The sequence below is a fragment of the Cavia porcellus genome, unplaced genomic scaffold (assembly GCF_034190915.1).
Source record: "Cavia porcellus strain 051 isolate PalLab524CR breed Dunkin Hartley unplaced genomic scaffold, mCavPor4.1 scaffold_26, whole genome shotgun sequence".
NCBI lineage: Eukaryota > Metazoa > Chordata > Mammalia > Rodentia > Caviidae > Cavia > Cavia porcellus.
The window spans coordinates 42513419-42538917 of NW_026947509.1; the positions used below are offsets into that span (position 1 = coordinate 42513419).

General features: G+C 40.7%; 1 protein-coding gene across 1 annotated transcript; it reads left to right on the forward strand.

Annotated features, from left to right (window-relative positions):
• The first annotated feature begins 7384 nt into the window (after nt 1-7384).
• Nucleotides 7385-24999, forward strand: Icos (inducible T cell costimulator). Its single transcript, XM_003474455.5, has 5 exons — nt 7385-7493; nt 19133-19468; nt 20118-20224; nt 21192-21276; nt 22790-24999. The coding sequence occupies exons 1-5, from the start codon at nt 7436-7438 to the stop codon at nt 22801-22803; spliced, it is 600 nt and encodes a 199-aa protein (XP_003474503.2). The 5' UTR covers nt 7385-7435; the 3' UTR covers nt 22804-24999.
• Nucleotides 25000-25499: the final 500 nt, after the last annotated feature.

Below are 25499 nucleotides of genomic sequence, written 5' to 3' on the forward strand. Positions count from 1 at the left end.
AAAAAAAGAAAAGAAAAGACTCAATTTCTTGCAAAAAGGAATGAAAAGTGTGAAATTACTACAGATCTTGTGGAAATTCTGAAGATCATCAATACCTACTTTGAAAATCTTTAGTCACATAGAATGGAAAACACCAAAGAAATGAACAGATTCCTAGATATGTATGAATTACCAATGCTCAATCAAGAAGACATAAAATTTCTGAATAACCCAACATCAGTTAATGAAATTGAAAATGTAATTAAAAACTTACCAACAACAACAACAACAGAAACCCCAATTTTTGATGGATTCACTGCTGAATTCTACAAGAAATGTAGAGAAGATTTAATACCAATACTCCTCAAACTCTTTAATGAAATTGAAAGGGAAGCAAGTTTCCCTAAGTCATTCCTGGAAGCAAGTATTACTCTGATACAAAACCAGAGAAAGACAACCAAAAATAGAATTCCAGGCCAGTCTCCTTAATGAACATAGATACAAAATCCCTCAATAAGATATTGGCAAACAGAATGCAGCAAATCACCAAGAAGATTATATACAATGATCAACTGGATTTCATATCAGGAATGCAGAAATGGTTCAATTTATGCAAATCAATAAATGCAATACCCATATCAATAGAGCCAAAGACAAAAAAATCAAATGATCATCTCAATAGATGCAGAAAAAGCTTTTGACAAAGTTTAAGTCATTCATGATAAAAACTCTACAGAAAATCAGAATAGATGATCTTTATCTTAATCTGATAAAAGTTATCTATGACAAACCACCAGCCAACACCATACTAAATGAACAAAAACTGAAAGTTTTCACTCTAAAATCAGGAACAAAACAAGGATGTCCAGTGTCACCACTCCTATTCAATATAGTTCTGGAAACATTAGCCAGAGCAATTAGATGAGAGAGAGAGAGAGAGAGAGAGAGAGAGAGAGAGAGAGAGAGAGAGAGAGAGAGAGACAGAGAGAGACAGAGAGAGACAGAGAGAGAGAGAGAGAGAGAGAGAGAGAGAGAAAGGAATAAGGATAGGAAAGGAAGAAGTTAAATTGTCTTTATTTGAAAATGACATGATGTATCCAGACTGCATGGGAAATACTTCAAAGTATTAACAACTGGGATCTCATCTTCTTAAAAAGTTTTTGCACATCAAAAGAAATCACCAATAAAATGAAAAGATAACCCACACAGTGGAAAAAAATTATAGCCAGTTGTCCCTCAAACAAAGGACTTTTATCTAGAACACATAAAGTATTGGAAAAAATTAGATCCCCCACTTAAAAAAAACAATAAAAAAATGGGCATCTGAAATGAATACACAATTCTCAGATGAGAAATACAAATGGCAAATAGATACATAAAAATGTCCAACATGACTGGTCATTTGAGAGGTGCAAATTAAAACAACATTGGGATACCACTTCACTCTGAAAGAAAGGCTATTATAAAGAAATGTTGATTTAATAACAAATGCTGGAGGGGCTGTGGGGAAAATGGAACCCTGCTCCACTTTTGGCAGGGTGTACATTGGTGCAACAACTAGGAAAATCAGTGTGGAGATCCCTCAAAAAACTAGAATTGGAGGTCCCATTTGACTCAGCTATTCCCATTTGGGGTATTTTCCCAGAAGAATTAAAAACATTACACCACAGTGATATTTGTGTATCCACTTTTATAGCAGCACCATTTGTAAGAGCTAAATCTTGGAAACAACCCAAATGGCCATCAACCGAGGAATGGTTAAAAATGATGTGGTAGTACAATGGCGTACTACCCATCATAAAGAAGGATAAACTTGAGACCTTTGTAGGTAAATGGATGCAACTAGAGACCACAGTCATAAGTGAAATAAATCACTCATACGCGTAAACGCTGTATTGTCTAAATAACTTCTAAAAGGTACAATAGATATTGTGAAATGGGAAGAAATTTTTCAAAAGAAAAAAGGAACTAGAACGGGTGAAAAGGGAAAGGACAGAAGAGAAAAGAGGAAACATGCAAGGCAGTTACACTATTGGTGACTCATTCATTAAAAAAGCATGTTTGCATTAATATCGATTGGAGAAATGTTGATGCCCATATCTTGTACCCTGAGCATCTACTTTAAAGATAAAAACATCTAATGTACTAACTGTTATTATTCCATTATTTTGTTATGAAATTTTATTTTACTTTTTTTCATAAAAAAAATCAAAGAATGAATTCTAGGAATGGAGGTTAAGAGTAGGAAATATTATTGAGAGCTAGAACTCTCCTGTCAGAGGAACAGATAGGGTCCTAAGTGGGTGGCCCCTGGACCCCACTTTACAGGGAAATTTTATAGAACAAAACCCATGTGGATACAGTGTGGGTTACAGATATGATTAATCATAAGTGTACAAGTGTAGTTGTTTAGATAACAGTGACCCAATGGGAAAACAAGTCATGTAACAAGGGTGCATGGAAAGAACAAAGAATTTTATAGGAAATGATGTGTCAGGAGGTCTTGGTCACCCACTGGGGTGACTGATGTCTCTTTAGGCTTAATTAGGCCTGGAGTTTGTCCTTCAAGGAAGAACACAGGCCTGGTGACTTCATCTTATCTTGAGGCCTGCTCTCTAACTCATGTGTCTCTGGCTACAGTTGAGATGTGCCTCACCTTTGTCCAAGCTCTGTTGAGGGCCTAGCTCTATCTGACGCCTATAATATTTCTGCTTAGCTTGAATGTCTATAATAGTAGCATTTCAAGACCAAGTGAGTATAACATCAAACAATGTCAAAGGATTTGAAGAGGTTCACGATGGTGATCAGAGAAAGTATTTATTGGAACTAAAAAGTTAAGAGAGAGCAGAGCCTAAAGAAGCTGGTGTGTCATGAAGGCTGTGTTAATGACGGAGAAGATTCTGGCAGTTTATACACAGAGGAGAAGGAGCTGCAGTGTAGTGAGGCAGGGTCAGGGGCAAGGACCAGCGAGAGGTCGGAGGCAATGGATCCAGAGAGCCACCTGACGGATGCTGGAGCAATGGCTCCTTCCTGGGATAAAGGCCGAGGAGACTTAGTTGAGCTTTGTTGAAAACATCTATCATTTGCTTTTATGTCACATCTTACACTGCTATCTTTCTAGCTTCATATGGAAAAGTGTAGTTATTTTTCTGGGCTTTATGAGTTACTTAATAACTTTGAGAAAATATTTGGCTGTTAAATTGAATGTTCTTTTCTTTGATGATTAAGGATGGGCAAATGATCAGATTGTAGCTGAGTCAAGATGATAAATTATTATGTTCATTGAATTAATTTTGGAATCAAACACACACTCTGATCATTTTCTGCACTCATTTTATAATTCAAAAAACAAAGTGGTCATTGGTGAGCATTTGTGAGGCAGTATCACTCCTTCAGCAGTCAGAGATTCTTTAAACATCCATTCAGTGGACTGCTACGGGGTATTCACTGTATCCCAGGCACTGTGTTAGGCATGCATAAATGGCTGCAAAGAACACCTGGAAAAACCTTGCTATGACACTGCTCACCATCCAGTAGAGGCTGCAGGAAAGTGTGAAAGGAATATAAAAGTTGTCAGAATGAAAACAGAGTCATCTGTACCAATTCTATCCAGAAGAGTCAATAAAATTGATAAAGGGAGGATTCTTTTTGAGCCAGAGTCTCGCTCTGTAGTTTAGGCTGGCCTTGAACTCATGGTGATCCTTCTGTCTCAGCCTCCTAAGTGCTGGGATTACAGGAGTGTGCTATTAAACCCAGCAAGGAAGGATTCTTGTATGTGTCTGCCTTAGAGTAACTATCACCAAAGACTTGGGAAGAGCCTCAGACTTGCAAGATGCTGCCACAGTTTTGTACAGAATTATTTCTGCTAGCCTATCTGCCCAACTGTCTGTTCAACCTCAGACGGGTGCCACTTTTGCTATTTGTCATTGTGGCCAAGGATTACAGTTTCAACACATCTGATAGGAATCTTGATTACTTTTGTCCTTAAAACTTCCTTTCGCCGACAACTGCTTTGAATAGGTTCAGAGCTCACTATGGCAACGCTTTGCAATAGTAATAAATGTCCTTATTCCTTGGAGATTCTCTTGGAGGAGACTTTTTTCTATTTATGTCGCTAAAAGAAAGCAGTCCATTAAGGGCACATGATGAGTCCTGGGACAGAGGACACAGAGGGGCATTGGGAGATCAGTCATCAAATGCATCTGATCATAGGTGGGCTTAGTGGTGGATAAAACGGATTGGCCAAGTCTTCATCAACGAACTGCTGTGTGTGTAAACAGAGGCCTAAAGAGCATTGGGATTTCTGCAGCAGATTGGAGGTCAAGGGGGAGAAGGACAAAAAGTAGGGACAAATAGAGGGCTTCTGGCAACAGGACAAAGAGGCAGCTTGGGGAGTTTGGAGAATTCCATGTCACTGAATTTGATTGAAGACTTGAAGACAAGTCAATGCAGCAAGAGAGGAGGTGCACTGGATCAGAAGCCTGTCTTGTCAGGAGCTTGATTCTCATTGAAAGACCCACAGGAAGTTAGTCGTTGGCGCACAGCAGGGGCGCAGAGGTGGCTTAGACTTACACACAACAAGATGGCTGGACCGGGAGAGCGAGGCTGGAGGCTGATCAAAGGTAGCGACCCACACAAGAGAGAAGGAAGCATTCTTGGGAGCGAGCTAGGAAATGGGATAGTTAAGGCCGCTTGGGAATAACTGGGAGAAGGAACAGGCTTGAATGGTGCTGCTCCAGGTGGGCAAGGCAGTAGTGGCAACCCAGGGCCTCCGCAGTGAGCAACATCCCGAGCCCTTTTTCTTTTATAAATTTTGAGACAAGGTCTCACGTAGGCTCTAAATTATCCTGTCTGGGCCTCAATTTGTGATTGTTTTGCTTCAGCCTCTCAGAGTGGTGAGATGACAGGCTTGCACCACCACTTAGGAGTAAACCCATTTTGATCGATAAGGATGCTACTCTTCCTGTGTTTACTGCTTTCAGAATGGAGAAGCACTGGCACTTTTGGAGGGGCTTTTAAGGCCACTATTTGGGCTCAGTGGCCCTGCCGTGTTAGTTCCTGCACTCATGCAGGTAGATCTTAAGCTTGCAATAGATCTTAAGCAAGGCAGGACAGCAATCCTGCTGCATTAGAAACTCCAGTGCCCCAGGAGGCAAGAAATAGCAAACATGCCACCTTTAATGTAGCAAACTTTCCATTCCCCACCCTTAGCCCAGGCAGCTGCACACACAAATCAAAACTTTCTTAAGTCATGGAATGAAAAATGAAAAAGAAAAAAAAAAAGATAAAGTAAAACAAAAGCAAACAAAAAGCACTTCCTGTTAAGTGAATGGAAATTTTTGCCCAGTTTATTTTCCAGCCATAAGAAAAGCAATTCTGAAAATTTAAAACCACAAGCAATTGTTTTCTTAGCCGAGATTTTTGAGAAGGCGAGGTACGGGAAGGGTCACGGTAGGGGGATTTTGACATAAAACACCACTTACAAAGAAGCGAGTCCTGCACTTATCATTGAATCTCCCCCAAACCAGGAAGCACAGCGATCGGGCAGAGGGAAGATTCCTATCACACAGGAGCTCACACAGCCACCCAAGCCGAAGTCAAGTGCAACCATGACTTGCACTTGCACTCTGGGGTCAAAGCAGTGAGGTTAGGAGCAGTTTCCGGTCAGACGACAAAGGGCCCAACGATAGCAGGGTCATGGCATGGGGTCACCCGCTCTATCCCACTCGTTGGCCCTGTGACCCTGGGCCAATTCCTTCTGTTCTCTGTCACTTTCCTCGTCTGCAACGAGGGACTAATAATGAGAAGCCCCGGCACGCGGCCGTGGGACCGAAATGGAACACAGTGCGCATGCTCAGGGAACGCTGGTGGCACCCTGCAATGCGCCCCCAGCACCCCAGGGAAATGCAAGATGTGCTAGAATTCGGGCTGGGTGGCTCCACTTCCTGAGCTCCTGAGCTCAGCATCCAGGTGGGATTGAATTCCCTTCCCCATATCAGCGCCAGGAAAGGACCCTGCAGAGGGAAGAAGAGGAGGGGGGAGAAGGGGACTCAGCAGCCGGGGATCCTGCGGCCCAGGCTGCGCTCAGCCAGCTCTGCCTCCGCGGCAGGGCTCTTCCGACCCCTGGGACTCAGGTGCCACGTGAAACACACTCAGGAAGCCACAGTGGCTCTGAATCGCAGGAAAAGCTTCCTCCTGCCTTTCACCCCACCCCCCACCCCGCATCCGTAACCCTGATGCGGTAGGCCTGACCTGCACCAGCTTCTGGGCCTGCACATCGTGGCCTACGCCGCGATGCCAAGGCCTTTGATGTTTCCCCCAGCCAGGTTGTCTCTGCAGGCCGCAGCCCAGACCCCGCACGCTGGAAGCCGGCTTGACCTCTGGGCGGCAGGACCTGCAGCCGGGGCATGAACAGCTCCGCTGGGGTGCGAGTTAAAACTTTGGCGCCACAATATTCAAATCCAAGCACTGACCTGGACTTTTAAGATGGACACAGAATATAAATACACAAATATATGACCGAGTAATAATGGTTGACATGCATATAAAGCATAATATGAATATTAACCATGCTAACTAGGCTACATATTAAGAATATTAATTATACCCAGAATATATTTTATACATATTAAATTATGTACTTGTATCATTTTGCATTTAATTTTATATAGGTTTTGCATGAAGATGTATTTCATGGAAAACACTTAAGTCATGTAGATATAGCTATGTTCTTATTGATGTTATTTTTCTACATATCTCCCTGCAAGGACTGAAGGAAAATCACAGGCTTTGTGACTTTGCAGCTTTCCCATGAGCCTACAGGTGCAATGTTCTCCTGTAAGAGGAAGAGCAGATGTTCAGTTAGTGTTAACCTGATGGTATCACTAGGAAAATTTCAGTCTACAGAGAGAGAGAGTGCTGTGTAAATGCTATTTCTCAGGTTCTCCTGATGCGCCTCTCTCAGGTAGCTTTTGTATCAACTTCTGCAATAATTTCACTTAGTTTTCCTTGTATTTCAAAGGCTTTCTCATATCTGGAGCAAGTAGCCTGAGATTGAAATGTGTCAAAATTTTGCATCTTGGTCATCAAATGGGCATTTGTTGATGTTGATGTCAGCAATAACTGACATCGGTAACCCTTCCGAATGAAGTGGCTCTGAAAAAGAGAGGCTTTGTCTCTTGAATTTGTTTCATTGGAAACAGGATAAGGGTGACATTTTCCTGTCTTCACAATCACCCATAATCTGTGGATAACGTGTTTTACTGCCATAACCAGTTGTACTGTGTTCCCCACTTGGCCATTGAGATCCCTGAAGAGACTCCTCCTTGGCAAGTGTGACACTTAGCCACTGCCACAAAACCCACATCCTCTTGAGCAAATAAGAAACAACTGTGAGCTCGCAGTCTCTGTCAGTTTTGAATGCCGACGGCAAGGGCTGCAGTTGCTTCTGGAAAACATGAAGTCTCGTCTCTGGTACGTCTTTGTCTTCTGCTTCCAAGTTAAAGTTCTCACAGGTGAGTCCCTATGGAGTGTTTCTTATTGAGTTAAACCTCAAGAGAGCATTAAGAAAAAACAAAAGTAGAAAAACTAGTCACTAAATAGAAAGTGATTTTGTTTAGGGAGGAACCCTTTCAGGACAACCCAAGCACATGGCTAAGACAGAGTGTCCTCTGTTGAATTGTTGCCTTTGACGCTGTGCTTTAAAATGAAAAAAAAAAAAAGTTTCAAGAGGCCTCTGAATTTTTAAATTACCCATGTGGAGTTGTGTGTCAGCAGATAAAGTAGAAGAATAGCTTACTGTTCTGGAAGAAAGATAACAGGCAAAACGACTGTGTCAACAGAATGAAAATTAAATGACTCTGGCACTTGGGCTACGAAATCTTCTAGGTTAGAAAATAAAAAGGAAGGTTTTCAGAAAGGATTTTGATTTTCATCTTGTCTAGATGGTCCATGGTTGTCATGGATTTTTTTATTGACTGTGTATCAGGAGGAATGGAAGATTAAAAATATTCTCCTGCCCCTCAAGACATTAAAAGTCATGGAAAAGTATTTTCTCGTGGATGGTCTATATCAGATTCTTTATGAACAAGTAAACAATCCTATCTATAATATATGTTAATATACTTGCTTCTACTGGTTTTTACTCCACACATTTTGTGTTACTTTTTGTTCTGACTCTGGACCCTGTTCTTGAAGTTGGAAAAAGAAAAGTGAAATTATAGTAAGTGAGGGTGCTCTATTAACAGAAAATGTGAGGGCAGAGCTTTTAGTAGGTATGATCTTGTCTAGAAAATCATTTTCAGTGGTTCAAAGAAACAGACCTTACTTTTGTCTCCAAAAAAATTTCAGAACCAAAGCTGGACTGGTCCAGTGTTTGTTCTTGTGCTGTCCCAAATGCTTCTTAGAGGTGAAGAATTAGGATCCAGTTGTAACAAAGCCCAAGAGTAGTCTGGGGCTAAGTGGTTGTTTATGCCTTTTCTACAACCTTGTGAACATCTTTTGCAGCATAAATGACATGTGAAAAGCCCTGGAATTAACAATCATTCATTCATCCACCAGTTCATTCATCCATTCACCATGCAGGACTGGACTTGCCCATGTGCTGGCTGCCAGGTCTACAGTGATGGGCCCAGCAAGGTCATGGCTTGTTCTCTTGAAACAACTGAATACTAGGGAGAGGAATTTATGAAACAGACTCATGAATTAAGGATGATTTCAGGTGATGTTCAGCTCTAGAAGGAAGTAACAAGGAGCAGGACTAGATTGGGTGGGATGGAGTGGGGCTGGGGAGCGAGGGTTACCGAAATCTTTTCTGAAGAACTGTTCTGGAATTGAGATTTGAAGGACAAGTAGTAATCAATGCAAGAATAGTGGGGAGGTGGGGAAGAGAGTTCTGCAACGTGGAGAAAGCGAGGACCTGTGTCTGGAGGGAGGAAGGTTAGGTCGGGAGCTGGCAGAGGAGATGCTCCTGAGGTCAGCGTGGGAAGAGGGTGGGGATGGTGCAGGACGAGGCTGGAAAGGAAAACCAAGGCCTGGCTCTTCAGACCCTGGGACCATGAACCCTTCACCATATATTACTTCATCTGAAGCTGTGAATGTACAGAGCAGTGAGGCAATCACTTTATGTACCCCAAAATTTCAGAACCAAATACGAATTATCTTTTATTATTTAGAAACAAAGATTTTGGATTTTTTTCAAGAGCATCTGTGCAAGTCATTACAACATGTCAAACTCATTTGTGCCACTGTCACGATGGTAACAGCCTGGGCACTTGGGCTGGAAATTCTACTACTGTGCTCCAAGAGATATAAATTCGCACTGCTGTTCTTTCCAAGGAAGAATTGATCCAGCCTTAGGTGGGATCATTATAACTTACCAGACTACACTGATGAATTAATTGTACTTCTGGAATAATACGCACTTTAGATTCCAAATGAATAAACCCAGTGTTTACTCTCATCACACAGAAAATCATAGTCTGACAGGTAGCAAAGCTGAGGCATGCGTGGCTAAATGGCCATCATAAATACAGTCATGACTGTCATATTCAGAATCCCACCATGACACGTGTCTTCAAACACTATCCTTTTAAAAGCAAAAGCAAAGAGTAGAGTTTGAATAAAGTTTCAGTCTTTTCAATGTCTATGGATTTTCTCCCTACCCAAAGGCAAAGATATGTCACCTTCACTCAGTGATGAAGAAAGAATGGCAGACCAAGACAGGCTAAGTGGTTTGTTACACAATAATTAACACTAGGACCAAGATCAGAGCCCTGATATGTCCGACTCCAACTTTTACATTCGTTCGACACTGTTGAAGTAGCAGAGATACAGCACAAATCTCGAGGGAGAGCAAGTTTGATCAATGTTGTTATTTAGTTAGTGAGCTAAGAAGGTTGTAAATCTTGCAGAGTCCTAGTCTTTCTTTGATTTCTTTGATGGGTCTCAATGTAAAATTTCACCAAGGCTTGTTCTTTTATTGATTCTGGAACAGTAGGAGGGTCTTTCTTCCGGAAGTCTCTGGAAAAAAATAAGAACTTCTAACTGCATTTAGCACACCCTTTCTCTAGGGTTTATGGGCAGTGGGGACCACGCAGGTGACCCATTGAATTCTGGTTTAGAAAGATCACCCTGCACGTGGTCCTGGGATGCAGCCTGGTAGGAACGAATGGCTGATGGCAGGTGATGCCTAACAGATCCATTCGCCTTATGAAGCGTTCCGTCAGAAAGCTGGGGCTGTGCCCTGTGACCCCTGAGTTCCACCACTGACCCTCCCTGCAAGAGCTCAGAGAGTGGCTGACAGAGGTGTGCTGACTTTTCAGCCCCTCCCAGTCTCCCAGGATGCTGTCGGAATGTCTTCTTTTGGAAGCAGCCCTTCCAGTATTCATGCACAATTTTAAAACAAATTCCAGTCTTTTCTTTTGATAGATGAATGTAGTCATTCTTGTTCAACATGATAGGCTACTTGTTTTCATTCGTTCAGATTGGGCTTGTTTGCTACTTATTTTCCTTTGCTGTGAAATCAGTTTCTCCTTTATTTTTGTTGGTAGAGGGGTTTGTTCAAACTCCCCCCTTTGCCTTTGGTGTATTTGGAAGGTGGACGGCGAGTCTTAATTTACGAAGTGGTAGTCATGGTCAGGGGATCTTAGCCGACTGGCTATTTATGCCTTGTCTGATCTTCTGAACCCACTGTCCCTGACATCAGAACTCGAAGATGTCCTTCCCTTGCCACTTTCACACTGTCCACTATAATGCAGCCCTGTCTCATGCATGGGGGCTTTGCTTAATTTAAAAGTCACAACTGCAGGCCATGGCTAGGTTTCCTCTCACATTTCTATTTCAAGAATCATTTTTTCACACCTACATGCAGTGACATCTGTTAGTGACAGCATCGTTCTGGACACACACAGCTGTTCTGTGGCCTCTGTTCTGAGCCAGTGGCTGGCCATCCCTCCTCCAGGGCTCCTTTAACTCCCTGAGTCTCGGCCTAGTCAGGCACAGCTCTCTTTTGCCCTGATGGTACCTGTTGTCTTTTCTGGGACTTTGATTCTTGGGCTGAAATCTTCTCTTTCAGTGATCTGTGTGTTTCTACTCACTGTCTGCTGGCTTCTAGGGATTGAGTGAAGAGCTCCAGGCTAATGTGAACTCCATTCTTTTATGAATAGCTTTAAGACAACAACAACTCTAGAATTTTGCTGTCTTTAAAGCTATTCATTTAAATACTGGGATTCATGAATTCCATTGCCTGTTTGTCTCCTCGAAAGGGCTACAGGTTTACCATCACTGCTTTAGAGATTACCTTTCAGTTTCTGTAAAATCAAGGAGCTGAACTAGATCACTGGACTAAGAAACTCACTAAGTTTGTGGAGTCTGATATCAGATTTATCTACAAACAAACTATGGTTCTACCTCATATTGACTCTGTTACCCAGGGCCAGCCAGTCAGGAATCAGTTTCCTCGGCTGTAAATTAGGGTAGCATAGGATTCTTTGAGGTGCCAATGATACATTTCATAGAATGCATTTAACACAGTACCTAATGCATTAAAAAATCTTACTGCTTACAATTTACTGCTGTTATTTTGTGCAAGAATGGAAGGTATTGGGGTTTCAAGAATTGACTGGGCATCATTCAGTTTGAATCTCTGCCTTTGGTATATAAAAGTAAGTGTTCCCCCAAACCCACTAGTTCTTCCTTTACTTTACTTTCTCCTCTCCTTGGTCCATTTTAAAGATATTTACCCATATCAGGCTTAGCCTTCATATTCTATTCATAGAGTGTCTCTGATATTCAAGTTCTGGGATTATTTAGGCAACCCAAGACAGCTCTTATCCTTGTACAGCTCATGGTTAAATGAGGAAGAAAGACAAAAATGACTGCTATAAGGTGAGGTGCATTATAAATACATTGGTTTAAACAAAACATTATTGAGAGGACAGAGGTAGAAGTCTTTGGAGAATCTCAGAAATACTTCATGAGAGGTATTGACCTTTAAGATGGCTCTCAAAAAACGAATAAGGGTTTCTGGTCACATAAAAGGGAAAAGTGCTGTGCTAGTTGACAGAGACGGAGGGATAATGTGAAAGGAGTGGCTGAGAGTTTCAGTGTGGTTTGAGTAGACGGTCATGGGATTGGGAGTGTACTTTGTGCCAGGCCAGGGAGACTGATTTTTCACCTTCTAAGCAACAGGAATGAACAAAGACTTGGAGCTGGGGAGTAAAGTGCTCTTTAGAAATACCATTTTGGGAGCATCATAGAGGAAGGACAGAGGAGGGAGAGACTGGCGTCAGGAAGGCCAACCAGGAAGGGAAGAGGCGGAAAAGGTCTGGGCTGGCAGCGGGGGCAGAGAAGGATCAAATTTAAGAAGTGCCTATGAGCTAGCGTCAACCAGACATGGCAGCCAGTTAGTTGAGGAGCCTTAGAGTGAAGGAGACAGCAGGAAGACCCCAAGGGCCTGACTAGTGAGTGACTCCCTAAAAACATAGGATTTGGGCTTGGTGAGTGAATATTGAGTTCCGTTTGCAAATGTAATCCTGGGTAGAGATGCTAAAAGGAATTGGAAACAAGGGACTGGAGGGCTTTGGTGGAGATAAGCAAGTGAGTTCGTGTGGTTGAACGAGCTGGAGCCGTGGATGTGAATGAGTTGATGCGGCAGAAGCCCTGTGAGTGTGGAATGGGAAGCGGTGCAGGCACCCAGCAGGGCCCGCAGCACTTTCTCTCCCTGCCTCTCTGGGGCACAGGGCTGTGCGCACCTCATCTTGTGTTATTTCCGTACTGTGATCATTTCAAATCAATGGTGGTGCAATACCCAAGTCATTTATCTGCAAGTTAATTGTTGTGTGACTATTGCCACAGAGTTTTATAACACCTTTGGAATTTTTTCCATTTTTGTGAAGAAAATGACTAGGAGAAAATTGAATTTTACTTTTCTTCTATACACACTTGGAGGGTCTAGGGGTTGTTTTGTGTACCCTACAGAGTTCTAGGGAGTAAAAGGAATTCACACACTCTGTCTGTCCCTCTGTCTCTTTGTCTTTCTGTCTCTCTCTCTTTGTGATTCTTGGGATTTTTTTGACTTTATCTTCACTTTTACATTAAAGTATTACAGTAAGGTAATACATTACATTACATTTTTACATCAAAGTTTTAAGAATTTAGATTAGTTTATCTGGCCTATTTTTCTACTTTCCTGAGCTCAATAACTTCTTTATATAACAGATGTCTTTGAACCGTAATGTAAGAAATGATGCACATGTAAAAATCTACTGACCAAGAGTCTAAAAGTCTTAGCCAGTAGACTCATAAGAAATGACACTGTTTTTGTGAAAGGCAGTAAGAAATGATGCACATGTAAAAATCTACTGACCAAGAGTCTAAAAGTCTTAGCCAGTAGACTCATAAGAAATGACACTGTTTTTGTGAAAGGCAGCAGAAGAAGCACATTTTTCACAATGCAGAATTTCTTAGGTAGTGACCAGATATAACCAAGACTTAAGCATTATAATCTTCAGAACTTTGTCCTTTGTCACATTCCTGTGCTCTGCTAAGGCTTATCACTGTTTGACCACAGAAAATGTTTAATAAGCACAATCAATAACTGCAGACTCAGGAGATCTTATCTTTCTATCACTCAGACCTTGTCAAGCTTTGTGGTTAGTTTGAGCTAAAGAGAATAAAGTCACACTGCTAATCGGTTTTAGACCTTTGTAGTGTGTGGGTTCTCTAAGTGTCTTTTACTAAGGATTTTTCAACCATGGCTAATACACATGCTCACAGAGTCCTGGGGATCAATCCTAGCCAGATCACCTTATATTGGAGAAACAAATGTGTTTAGGTATTAAAAGAATAAACTTGTAAATAATCTCTTCTGTATCATGGCATTCTTAGGTGAACAAGCTTCCTTCAAGATTTTCTTAACAACCTCGCAGTAGGAGATGCAAACGCTCTTATCTTAGAAAAATCTGAAAACCTAAAATCTCACCCAGTATAAAAATTCTGATTTTACTCTTGAAAATATTAATTTATTAATATCAACAGTGGTATTGCCAAAAGTATAGTTAGCAGCAAATAACAGGTTTGAGCCTCTATTGGGAAGAATACAGTCTTTTAGATACAGTATTTAATGTGATTTGGAAAATTTATACCTATTTTCTAGAGTGACTACAATATAGGTGTGCCACAAAAAGTAAAGAGATAAAAAAAAAAAACTCCTTCTACTTGATATTTATGTTTTCAGACATATCACCAGGTTATAAAATAATATATTCCTATTTGTGTTTTAACAGTGTATGCATTATGTGTTAAAAGCTATAGTGTAGTGTTTATTTTACATATTGCTAACATGCTATGTTTATAAGCAACTGGGTGTGTTAGAATTTTCATTGGCTCACCACACCCCCATCCTGGTCATTTGTTTTGGGCAGATATAACTATTGTACACTTTGGGGGATTCAAAGAATCAACCAGGTTTAAATCTGTCCTCCCTTCTATAGACACGAAAGAGGTAAGCGAATCATCATCTAGCCAGACTAGTCTTTATTTATGAACTTGATGGGTATTTTCAGGTAGAGAACCTTTTTCTTTAAAGCTCAATTTTTATTTGAACCTGACATCTCATTTGAGTGGTGACTTGTACACATGATTTTGTATCTTCATGTTTCCAGGAGCAAAAGCCCCATGGTGTAACTAACCCTGAAACCGTGTCCTGGCTAGAGTTGTGTAATCCTGCAAGATACTCAGTTTTCCAGTCCCAGTTTACATTAATGCAAACCGAAAGCTTTGACTTAATCATTTCTAAGAACTTTGGGCCTCATATGATGTTTTATGCTTAATTTCTCCAGATTTAAGCCACTGAAATCTACATTCGCCTTGTGGCTTATGGTCCATCCATCCATCCATCTAACATTTATTTACTACAATTTGTTATATGACAGGTGCTTTTGCAGATTGTTGGGGTGGTTGGATGAATGACCAACAAGGGCTCTGATTTTATGTTTGTGTGATAGTGTGGTAGTCAGACAGTAAGGCAGTACACAAAGAAATAAACCAGATAATTTCAGGCAGTGATAAATATTTGATCAGATGACAGTGATTGCTAAAGATGTGTCATTATTCTTGAATAGTGAGAAAGATGCTTCATATAAAGATCAGAGAAAACTTTTTAGGCAGAGGAACAAGTCCAAAGCCCTAGGAAACAGCTTCATGTGTTAGAGGAGTAAACAGAAAGGCAGTGCGATTGCAGGGTAGTGACCGGCTGGTGTGAAATGGCGCTCAGGAAGTAGAATGGGTCCCTAGGTGATGAGTACACAGGGTAAGAATTTACTCAAGACCATGTGGGATGACCACGGGGGTTTTATAAGCAGGACAATGACCCCATCTTCTGTATGGTGGACCATCCTTGTTTATGTTTGGAGAATGAATTGTAAATGGAAAGAGTGAAAGCAGAAAGTTAGGAATCTCTAGTCCTGTAGAGGGGTTATGATGATTTGGGCCAGTTGCACCTGAGATGAAGTGGATGGATTCTGTTGGAAATAACACAGACACCAAAAGTGAGGCCTTTTTCTAACTGACAGATTTTAGCAGTGGTCACGCAAGAGTTGATTATTTGTAAGCCCTGTCTAGCTTCATGTGGTTGCTGCTAGTGGCACTTTGTGGATTGGGTTAGAAATCTTGCATGCATCCAAGAGGTTACATGAGCTCCTGTGATTGCAGAGTTCCCCAGGTCTAACTGCCTATGGTGCTGGGAAGCAGTTGTTTCATGCTGCAGGACAAAGAAATTGAAGGTGAGGGTGTTTTAGGATGCGTGACATATGGACTGTGTATATGATAATTTCTTGAAGATGACCATGTCAGAGACAGTGGAGAAAGATAGAAAGGAAGAAAGAGACTGGTGAGAGCTATGCTCAAAAAATCTGTAGCTACTTGTATGGCAGAGGAATGAAGCAAACAGAATTAATATCCCATAAACCAAAACGGACATTGGATATAAACATTTGTTCTATCATGCTAGTACTCCAGGTTGAATATTAGCCTTGGAGGTAAGAACATCCAAAGAAGGCAGAAAAGAGATTCTAGCTGCCTCTGCACTTCATAATACACTAATGTATTCAGATTATTCTTCAGTTGTCTACCCATTAAGTGCTAGTCACTGTTGCAAGGGATGCTCGTTTACTATTATATTTTGAAATGTTACTGAAGTTCTGTGAAGTGTTAATTTGGTATCTGAGCATATCTGCTCTATAGGTGCAGAAATGATTTTGAAGTAATTGATTAACCACCCAGACTTAAAGTATTCAGATTGTAGACTTAGAGTTGCCAAATGGTTTTCAAATGGAAAGCTTTAAATGCTGGGTATGTGAAAAAGTGAGTCGGCATTCTTATCACCATATTTAATAATAAAAGGCTGATCCAGGCAATTTATGCTAAAAATGATAAAATGAATTATTAAGAGTATCCAGTAAAAATGACAGGTTTGAATTCAAAGACATACTCCTTAGTATTGTCACTTAAGAAAAAAACTGAAAATTTCCTAGCCTTCCCAGATTCTTAGATAGGAAAAAAATAGCCACATTAGTTTTAATTTTCTCTAAGTCCTTGGGATATTTTAAGAGCAGACAAGAGAGGGTTATTGGGAATTTGGCTTCCCCTGTGGGGGCTTACCAGTTTTAGCTGTCTTGTTTGTGATCTCATCTGAATATGTTCTGATCCTTAATCCATAGAAAGCAAGTATTGGAAAGATGTTTTCAAGATGTTTTGTTTCATGTTTTCATTTCACAGATGAGGAGAGTGTCATTGAGTGTATCCTAGTCACCGAGCCTTTCTAGTGACAGGGCTGGAATTTGCTTTGGGTTTCCTGGAGAGCTGTGGCATTTATGTCCATCATTGCACCTCGTCTTGTGTTGGGTCATGGGTCACAGAGAGGGCACAAAAGGGGAAAAACACTGACAAAATAATCTTTAGAAATAGAAGGTGGTGCATCAGTGTTTTTGTGTATACACGGTGGCCCCAGACGCTTTGCCCCCGGAGGTGTCTGTGGTTTACTGCTGCTATTGTAACGTCTGGGAAATTCACTCTCAACATCTCTTTAGGAGCTGAGAACCAATCCACTGATTTTATCTTCCACAGCGGCAGAGGCAAGTGCATCAAAACAGCAGCTATGCAGTATCATTCATTTGTAGACAAGGAAGTCCCTGAGTAAAATGCCCTTTGTGTTACTCCACAGTGGACTGCACCTCTGTCCATGCTGTTCACTCCTTCCTTTCTGCCCCTTGCTGGGACTCAGCCCTCAGGTCGCAGGCCTGAGTGAGGATGGTGAACTGGCAGGAAGATGTGAAAGGAGACTGGGAGAGCAAGTGATTAGCTTCCAGCCCCTTTCTACCTGTGGGTGTGGCATTAGGATGGCACCTGGCCGTCAGCTCTTGCCAGTGAACTGGGCAGCTGGTTGGCACTACACCCAGACTGAATTGACGCTGGGCCACCCTGATGGGTGTAACCAGGGGCTGTGCCACGTTGCCCTAGATGACCCAGACACCATGAGGACTGTGGACCTTGGACCTTGGACTCTCGATCTGACAGTGGTTTTCTCATTTGGAGGGTGAAGCAAGCCAAGAGCTGTCAGTGGTGGGCACTGCTCAGTGCCAGTGTGTGTGGTTAATGCTAGCAGAGGTGTGAGAAATGGGTCCTTCTGCATGGTGCTAGTCTTAGTGCATATATATATATATATATATATATATATAATCATTTAATTATTTCCCCTTTTTCTTAAATCACTTTAAGAAGTCAACATGGTAAGGCATACAGTTATAATAATGTTTAACTATTTTGACCAAATGCCAAAATATTTACACAGAAGCAAAATTTTGGAAATAACCCCAACATTCAATGTTAGCAGATTTGCTTTAAGAAATCATGACACATTAGTATAGCTAAATATCTTGTAGAAAATAAGCACATATCTGGAAGACAGAGCAAAGCGCACAAAAACTACTATTCCACTGGAAGAGTGGGCATTGTTTTCTTAAGAATTCTTCATATTTGTTTTATCTTCTTTAGAAAAAAGACAGCAATTTTAAAACTTAAAAAAATCATGCTAATAATCTTCCTCAATTTCAGCATGAAGTTTTGTCATATTTAAAAAAATAACCACCAAAAAAAGAGAGCAATTTGAAGTTATAATCTAGAAGTAGAAACTCTGCGACCAGGCTAAAGCCACTTCAGGTTCTTCCTCTTGAGCCCCCAGCGTGGCTCATGAAAACTACCTAGATTCTCATTGGACTTGAAGTTTATTTAAAACATGAAAAAGTCAGTAGAAAGCCGAGGCCTTACCTTTACTAAACTTGATCCACTTCTCAAGGAATGAGGTTTAGAGAAGACCCATCATTAGTATTTGAGCATAATTCATTTATTCTCTTCTCCAGCAGAGAACTATAATGTAAATATCTACTTATATGTATTCAATTTTAGTTGAACATATATAGATATTCAATATAAATATATATATTCAATTTTAATGAGTTATATATGTATAATATATTCAGTAGTAATTCTTAGCTATGTTCATGGTTGCAGTATTACTATGTTCAATAGTAATATATATATATATTCAATTTTAGTTTCAGCTATTTCATTCTTCTAAAAGTTTCTTTTTATCCCCTCAAAATCTTGTCTTGTTCCACCGAGGGCTACTGATGCTTCAATTTCATTTTTAGAAGTAGGTGCTTTGAGGGGGTTATATTCTGTCTGTTAATCAAGACAACAGCCAGTCCCAACCCACTGCACATATCTGAATAGCACTCCATTCTGGCACAAATTATAATGTATCACTCCACATGTTTTGTTTGCTGTTTATCTCACTGTGAAAGCCACAAAAGGGCAGGGACTATATCTGTTTGATTCCTACTACTTAAATATGTTATTTAATACTTAATACCTTATATACTATATATTCATATAAGACAAGTACATTTGTGGTTGGATTTTTTTCTAGGACACAATTTTATCTTTTGTCATTTTAAAAATTATTTACTTAGATGTAAAATTCTTTCGTTTTGGTGCAGTAGAGGTGACTTTGTGAAGTGATCCCTTTTCATTTTAAATGTAATTATGAGGACAGCATTTTCATGAAATGTTACTTTTGCTTTTTCTTTCTACTCAGGAGAAATCAGTGATACTTGCAAGTATGGGATGTTTACGTTTCATCGTGGAGGTGTACAGGTTTTATGCAAATACCCGGACATGGTTCAGCAGTTTAAAATGCAGTTACTCAAGGGGAAGCACATACTCTGCGATCTCAGTAAGACAAAGGAGAGCGGAGACAAGGAGTTCATTCGGAAGCAGGTGTCCTGCCAGCTTCAGTTATCCAACAACAGTGTCTCTTTCTTCCTGAACGACTTGGACAGTTCTTACGGCAGCTATTACTTCTGCAACATATCAATTTTTGATCCTCCTCCTTTTCGACAGATTCTTACAGGAGAATATTTGCATATTTATGGTAAGACGTGGCTTTTTCTTTGGGGCTTAAGAGACATACGCATTTTGACAACTCTCTCACTAAGGAAAACAAACAAGGATCTTTTGTTTTGGAGTTTGTTTAGGTATAGTTCATGGCAAATTAGTTTTGATGAAATATACAAGGGATGACTTGTCATTAATAATAATTAGTATTTATTGATAATAGATGATCTAGTCGCATGGGCTGTTGAGTTAGAATTAGGTTATGTTTGTTTTCAAAACACATATGCCATTAAAAGTGGGACAAAATGAAGACAAATACCTAAATTCATGACTTAATAACTATTACTGCTATTCAGTTAAGGAGAAAGTAGAATAAAGTGAGATAATTGAAAATGAGTTTTGTAATGTTATTTTTCCTACTTAATTTGTGTGTGTGTGTGAAAGTACAGAAAGAAAATACTTTGCTATTAATTGCATTTGTAAACATAATATTTGCATAGTTGTTTATGGAACCTTGCTAAAATACCGAAGGGATGTTAATACTTACTGAATTTCATGATTGCAATGAGGAAAAAGTTGATTTAACTAAACATCTCTTAAATCTTATAAAAAATATCTGGTGGTTCAGCACTGGCAGAGATTTGATCCTCAAAGATTTTCATTCATGTCCTTTCTTCCCAATGCAGAATCACAGCTTTGCTACCACATGAAATTCTGGTTACCGATAGGCTGTATAGCTTTTGTTGTGCTGTACAGTTGTGGATTCATATTAATTTTTTGGATGAAAAAAAAGGTGAGCAGTTTCTACTTTTTCTTGCATCTGCTTTCCTGAGTGGAAATTACTTTCCAGAGTAATTTGATCAACAGGCAGATAATTTCGTTTTCCTCCAAGATACACCTCTAAGATTACACTAATAACTTGGACCATAGCTTATTTGTTTATTTTATGGCCCAGTTCATTCCAAAAAGGACTCAATGGCTCAGAAATAGGTTATTATTACTTATTTTCAAAAAGGATACTTTTTGAAAGGAAACTGAGGCCAAGGGAAGGCAAGAAGTTAGGAAGGAGGTTAAAACAAAAACAGATGGATGCTTCTGACTTTTAAAACATTATTAAATGTGGGCTGTGCTGTAGATTCGAATATAAGATTTGAATTCTGAAGAGTCAGGGCAACAATTGTTGTATGTTTCACTTAGCTGGTAAGTTCAGACAATAGGGAGAAAGTCTTATAAGCTACCAGTAGCACCTGAGAAGGTGGATAACTTGGCTAAGTTATTCAACTTCTTGCTTTTAAAGAAACTGCTGAAAAGCTATTCAGAAAGCTAGAACTGCAACAATAAGAATGAAAATCTCTCCATGAGGTGGGGCCATCTTTTTAATGTTTCACTTTCTAAGAATTTAACAGTGTTCTGTAGCCATGTGAATGTGCTAGTACCCACGTGTGGTATGGTGGTGGCAGATGTAGTGTGCATCTCTGCCAAACTAGAATTTGAAAAGGAGGTGAAGAAGGCAGAGGGTGATACAGGACCCACAGTCTAAGTCTTTTGAGGAAGGGAAATAAAGGTAAAGTAAAGCAGGAAGTTCAGTAAAAAGCTCTTTTCATTTCCACGGTGTTCTACTTGGTCTACAGCCGAGAATCTAAGTCTATGGTTACTCTGTCATCACCATTTCAGCAAAGAATAGAAAGCAGTCACAGGACAGGTGGTGGCGGGGAGGGGAAGAGCAGATGACAAACCATGTTGGTGACTTTGTCTTCCAGAAGCGTGGATCCAGTGTGCATGACCCGAATAGTGAATACATGTTCATGGCTGCGGTAAACACAGCTAAAAAACCAAGGCTTGCAGGTACAGCTTCATCTGGGGGCTTGGGTAGGGAGGAGACCTCCTTCATGGTAAACCTGGAATTTTAATTTTTTAGTTTCAGAGGAAGAAAAATTCCTGGAAGGCTTCCTTTTAGTATTCTCTGTGAAAATTGGGCTTTTCACTTCAGCTGAATTTATGCCCTTTGTAATACACTGAAAGTAAACAATGTGTTTGTAAATCACTATTGAAACTAAATGGATGGAAAGTTCCTAAGCCATCATTTCATCAGCACAGGTTTCCAACTGCTGTTTCAAAAACTGGGATGAGTCTAAATCCCCCTTGTTGGCAGATTTGCTAAGAGTGGGCATTTACTGAGGCTTGGTTCAGTGCAATTATTGCCTGTGGCACCGTGGGGGCCACACAGGTAGATGGGAAGTTTAGGCTGAGATTTGGAAAAGCGACCAGGGCTGATGCTACTGGGGAGAGGAGAAAACGATGGAGATATGTAGTTATTTCATGCCAAGTGTGTGAGCTCAGGAGACTCGGCGACTTCAGCATTGCCAGGTGGAACTTCTGACCTACTGTACTTTTATTTTTTTGAGAATTAGAATTTCATGCTGTGCAGAGGGGCAGCCACTGGAAAATTTGTAGACCTCATTCCTTTGAAGGTAGAATGATGTTAGGCACATAAAGAAGCAGAAACTATTGCATATTTTAAACCACTCGGTTTTTCTGGACAGTATCAAAGGGATACAAGTAGTGATGTCATGGAATTATAGCACAGAAAAGGAGCAAAAGTGGCACTTTCCACCCATCTCCTCCTATTCTTAGATGACAGATACTGATGTCCAATGTGGCTTGGCTCTCCAGACAGCTCATACCATAGCTTTGTCTCTTCAAAGAGCTTTGCTTCCTTACTTTGCTATTGAAGAAATGTATTTTATCTCAATCACCGTGTTCGTAATAACAAGCTCTCTCACTTTGGAACCCCTAAAGCAGAATGTGAGATACGAACTTGGGTAGAAGGAGCTCATGTCGTATATAATTCCAGGAAGTAGTGAGGGGAGGAGGTAGGCAAGGAGACAAGCCAGGTGGGTGGCTGAGGATGTGCTACCAAGGCCTCAGCTGTGGGGCACAGAAGCGTGGCTTCACAGGGCTTCTGCAAAGCATGGAGCAGGAACCCCTGCTCTGGCTTCTCCTGACGGACTTTCCATCACTGCTGGTTTGAGGCTGCCTGCAGGAGGCACTGACTCTTTTTAATCTCTGTGCTGTGAGGGGTTGGGTTCAGAGTGAGGAGCTGGGACAATGTTTGTTCTAGGTGCTAAGAATGGGCTGAGTAAAAACTTCATGGAAGATGAAGCATTGGTGCTAGGTTTTGAAGAACAGAGAGGTAGCTGGTGAGTGTGTGTGTATGTGTGTATGTGTAGTGAGTGTGTGTGTGTGTGTGTGTGTGTGTGTGTGTGTGTGTGTGTGCATATAAGGAAAGAGGAAAGCTTGTTGATGGGAATTGGTACATGGAGAGCTTTTCAAGACTTCATGAAAAATCCTGTTACAGATGTGACCTCATAATCTGGATCTCTGGCATCCAAGTGTGCACCACGCTGGCCAGTTCTCCAACACGTGACGTGCGAAACTCTCTTGCTTCCTGGACCACAGACACCCTGACTTGATTTGACTACGTGTATCTCCTGCCTGCATTTTGTTCCATCTGGGTCAATAACTGTTTCTATCAATAAGGATGTTTAACGGACTGCCTCGGCATTGCTGACTTCTTTTAAAGTGAACATCCTCTTGCAACTAACCTTATAGAAAAACGGTCTTGCTCGTGTGTGCTCAATGAACAGACTTCACAGGGATGGAATTCCTGCTACTCTGCACCTGCTCCTTGCAATGCACCAGCTGGTAAAGCAAATACATCCACACAAAAAAAGTTGAAAAGATGCTAAGGGGTATTCATCTGCAAAGCACACAGGCAGCCCTGGGCCGGTATTCATCCTCGTTTTATGAACAGACTACCTCCTCTTTCTGTAGGAATGGGATTGCCTTTTAATTCAGACAGTAGAAGGAGATGCCCCACAGCTACAGCTATCTTGTTTTGGAGATGTTGGTGCGCATTATGCCGAGCAGGTACTGTAGTAGCTACACAATATTCTCCTCTGATTTCTGAACATCAGTTGGTCACTCCCCCAAGGGTTTAAATGCCTTGTCTTGCCTTTAATTTTTTTTTTAAATACTTCTACCTGCCTACTTGACAGCCAGTGGCCACTCTGAATAAGGAGCCGTGTCTACATTTTTTCTTCTTTGCTGCTCATTGAAGTTGTGTTATACATAGCCCCTATAATTTGTCTGTAATTTGTTTATATTCTCTCTATAAGAAAATTTTTGCTCCAGAAGGACATCTTCTTTCCCCAAATTTATTTAAAATTGTTCACATCATTGATATTAGTGATAGGAAACACTGCTCAGAAAGAAGAACAAGTTCATCTTATTATCCTGTTTTCTATCATTATCTGTGTTTTCATGGTGCTATTCATCCCAAGTGTGGCTCTTTTTGTAGATAACATTAAAATTGCAAATGAACAAGCCCCTGTTTAACTGGTAAGCATTCTCCTGGGGTAGAGTGGATCCTCTATTTGGTCCAGAAGCCACAGTTACTGAAGGCTCCTGCCAGGCTGCAGTCACGCTGCCTCTGGGCATGACAGGTCCACACTGTCCGGATCCCAGAGAAGCAGATCCTTCACACCAGAGTGGAAACCTAGGCTGAGCAGCTCCCTGGAGCCTGGGACAGGCAACTGCTTTGTCCTCGGAGGAGGTCGAAGTCACCTGGGAATCAATGTAGCTCTTGTCATTCTAGGAGCTGTAAAGAAACACGCATCGCATGACCCAGAGCACACTTCCCTTTCCCAGGAGCCATTCAGCCTAGAAACTGGCTCTGGTCTTTTATGACAGTTTTCTATAGGGCATAGATTCTCCAGGAAGTCTTAAATACGTGCAACATGTTATTATCCTTAGCTGGAATATTTTCCCTTTGTCCACATGCCCAAAGCTTCTGAAACAGCCAGTGTGTATCCAGTCAAAATTGTAACTCTATGCAAAATGGTGTTACTTTAGTAGTTCTGAAGTTACTTTGAGAGTGAGACGGGATGTGTCACTGTGTGTACTTATGTTAAGCATGTGTAATGCTGGACCTGTACAGTATAGTACTGAACTTATCCAAATCAAGTATGATGTTCTCTGTTTTCAGCAGACTTGGGCCATCTGGGTGGCTTACAGAGGGGTCCCCTGAGTTGGTTGTACCTTTCTACGTGGTGGTGAGGATACCAAAGCGTGGTTGCCCCGAACTGTATCTTGAGGTATCCTCATCATCTTCAACAGTGAACATTTCAAAAGCAATTATTAAAGAACAAAATTTCTGTGAAATGAAGACTGGTTTTCAGAAGAGCCATTTATCAGATGGATTTTAGCAGTACTAATAATTAAAAAAAATAAACATTTGATATATGCAACAACTGAAAATACCTCAGTGTTTTCTTGGGACCGGGGAATGATTGTTTTAGCTTAGCACTTGCAAATCTGAATACTTTTGAATGATCTTGTCCATTACATGGGGTAGTTGCTTTTTTCATCTTATATTCTGCTTTTTATTTACTGAAACAACAACAGACTTAGCTAGAGCACAGCAAGACTGTTTGTTACCTGCATGATACTTTTTCATACCACCTCTGAAAAAGTATATTTTTCCTACAAGAGAATACTTTGGTCAATAAATCAATATTGACACATTGAAATTAACATTAATATGTTCCTACTACCTAACCACTAGACTACATTTGAGATTTGGTTATTGTCTTTATAATGTGAATACTAATACTGAGATGTTACTACCATCCTGTCTTCAGATTGACTCCGAGTCTTGCTTTTTGTCTCTATAATATGTTTTGGACCTCCCTCTTGCTTAACTGGCCTGTCTCTGGTCCTTCAGTCTCTGGTCCTAGTGTTCTCACTCTATAATTGGAGAGTTCCTCACTCTAGAATTTATGGACTTGGCTATCTTGAAGATTGGAAGCACTTATTTTGCAGAATGTCGCTTGTTTGATGTCCCTTCATGATTAAAATTGAGTTATTCATCTTCAGAAGAAATTGCAGAGAAATACATTTTTTTATAATTGTTCTATTCCTGTTAATTTTCATTTTAGTCACCATTGTCTCCAAGCCAGTTTCTCACTGTGGGCAGTTGGAACTCAATGCCATGGATGCCCTCTGGT

Coding starts and splice junctions, on each gene's coding strand:
- Icos (XM_003474455.5), top strand. CDS start 7,436: ATGAAGTCTCGTCTCTGGTACGTCTTTGTCTTCTGCTTCCAAGTTAAA. Junction 7,494..19,132: donor CCAAGTTAAAGTTCTCACAG/GTGAGTCCCTAT, acceptor CTTTCTACTCAG/GAGAAATCAGTGATACTTGC. Junction 20,225..21,191: donor TTTTTTGGATGAAAAAAAAG/GTGAGCAGTTTC, acceptor TTTGTCTTCCAG/AAGCGTGGATCCAGTGTGCA.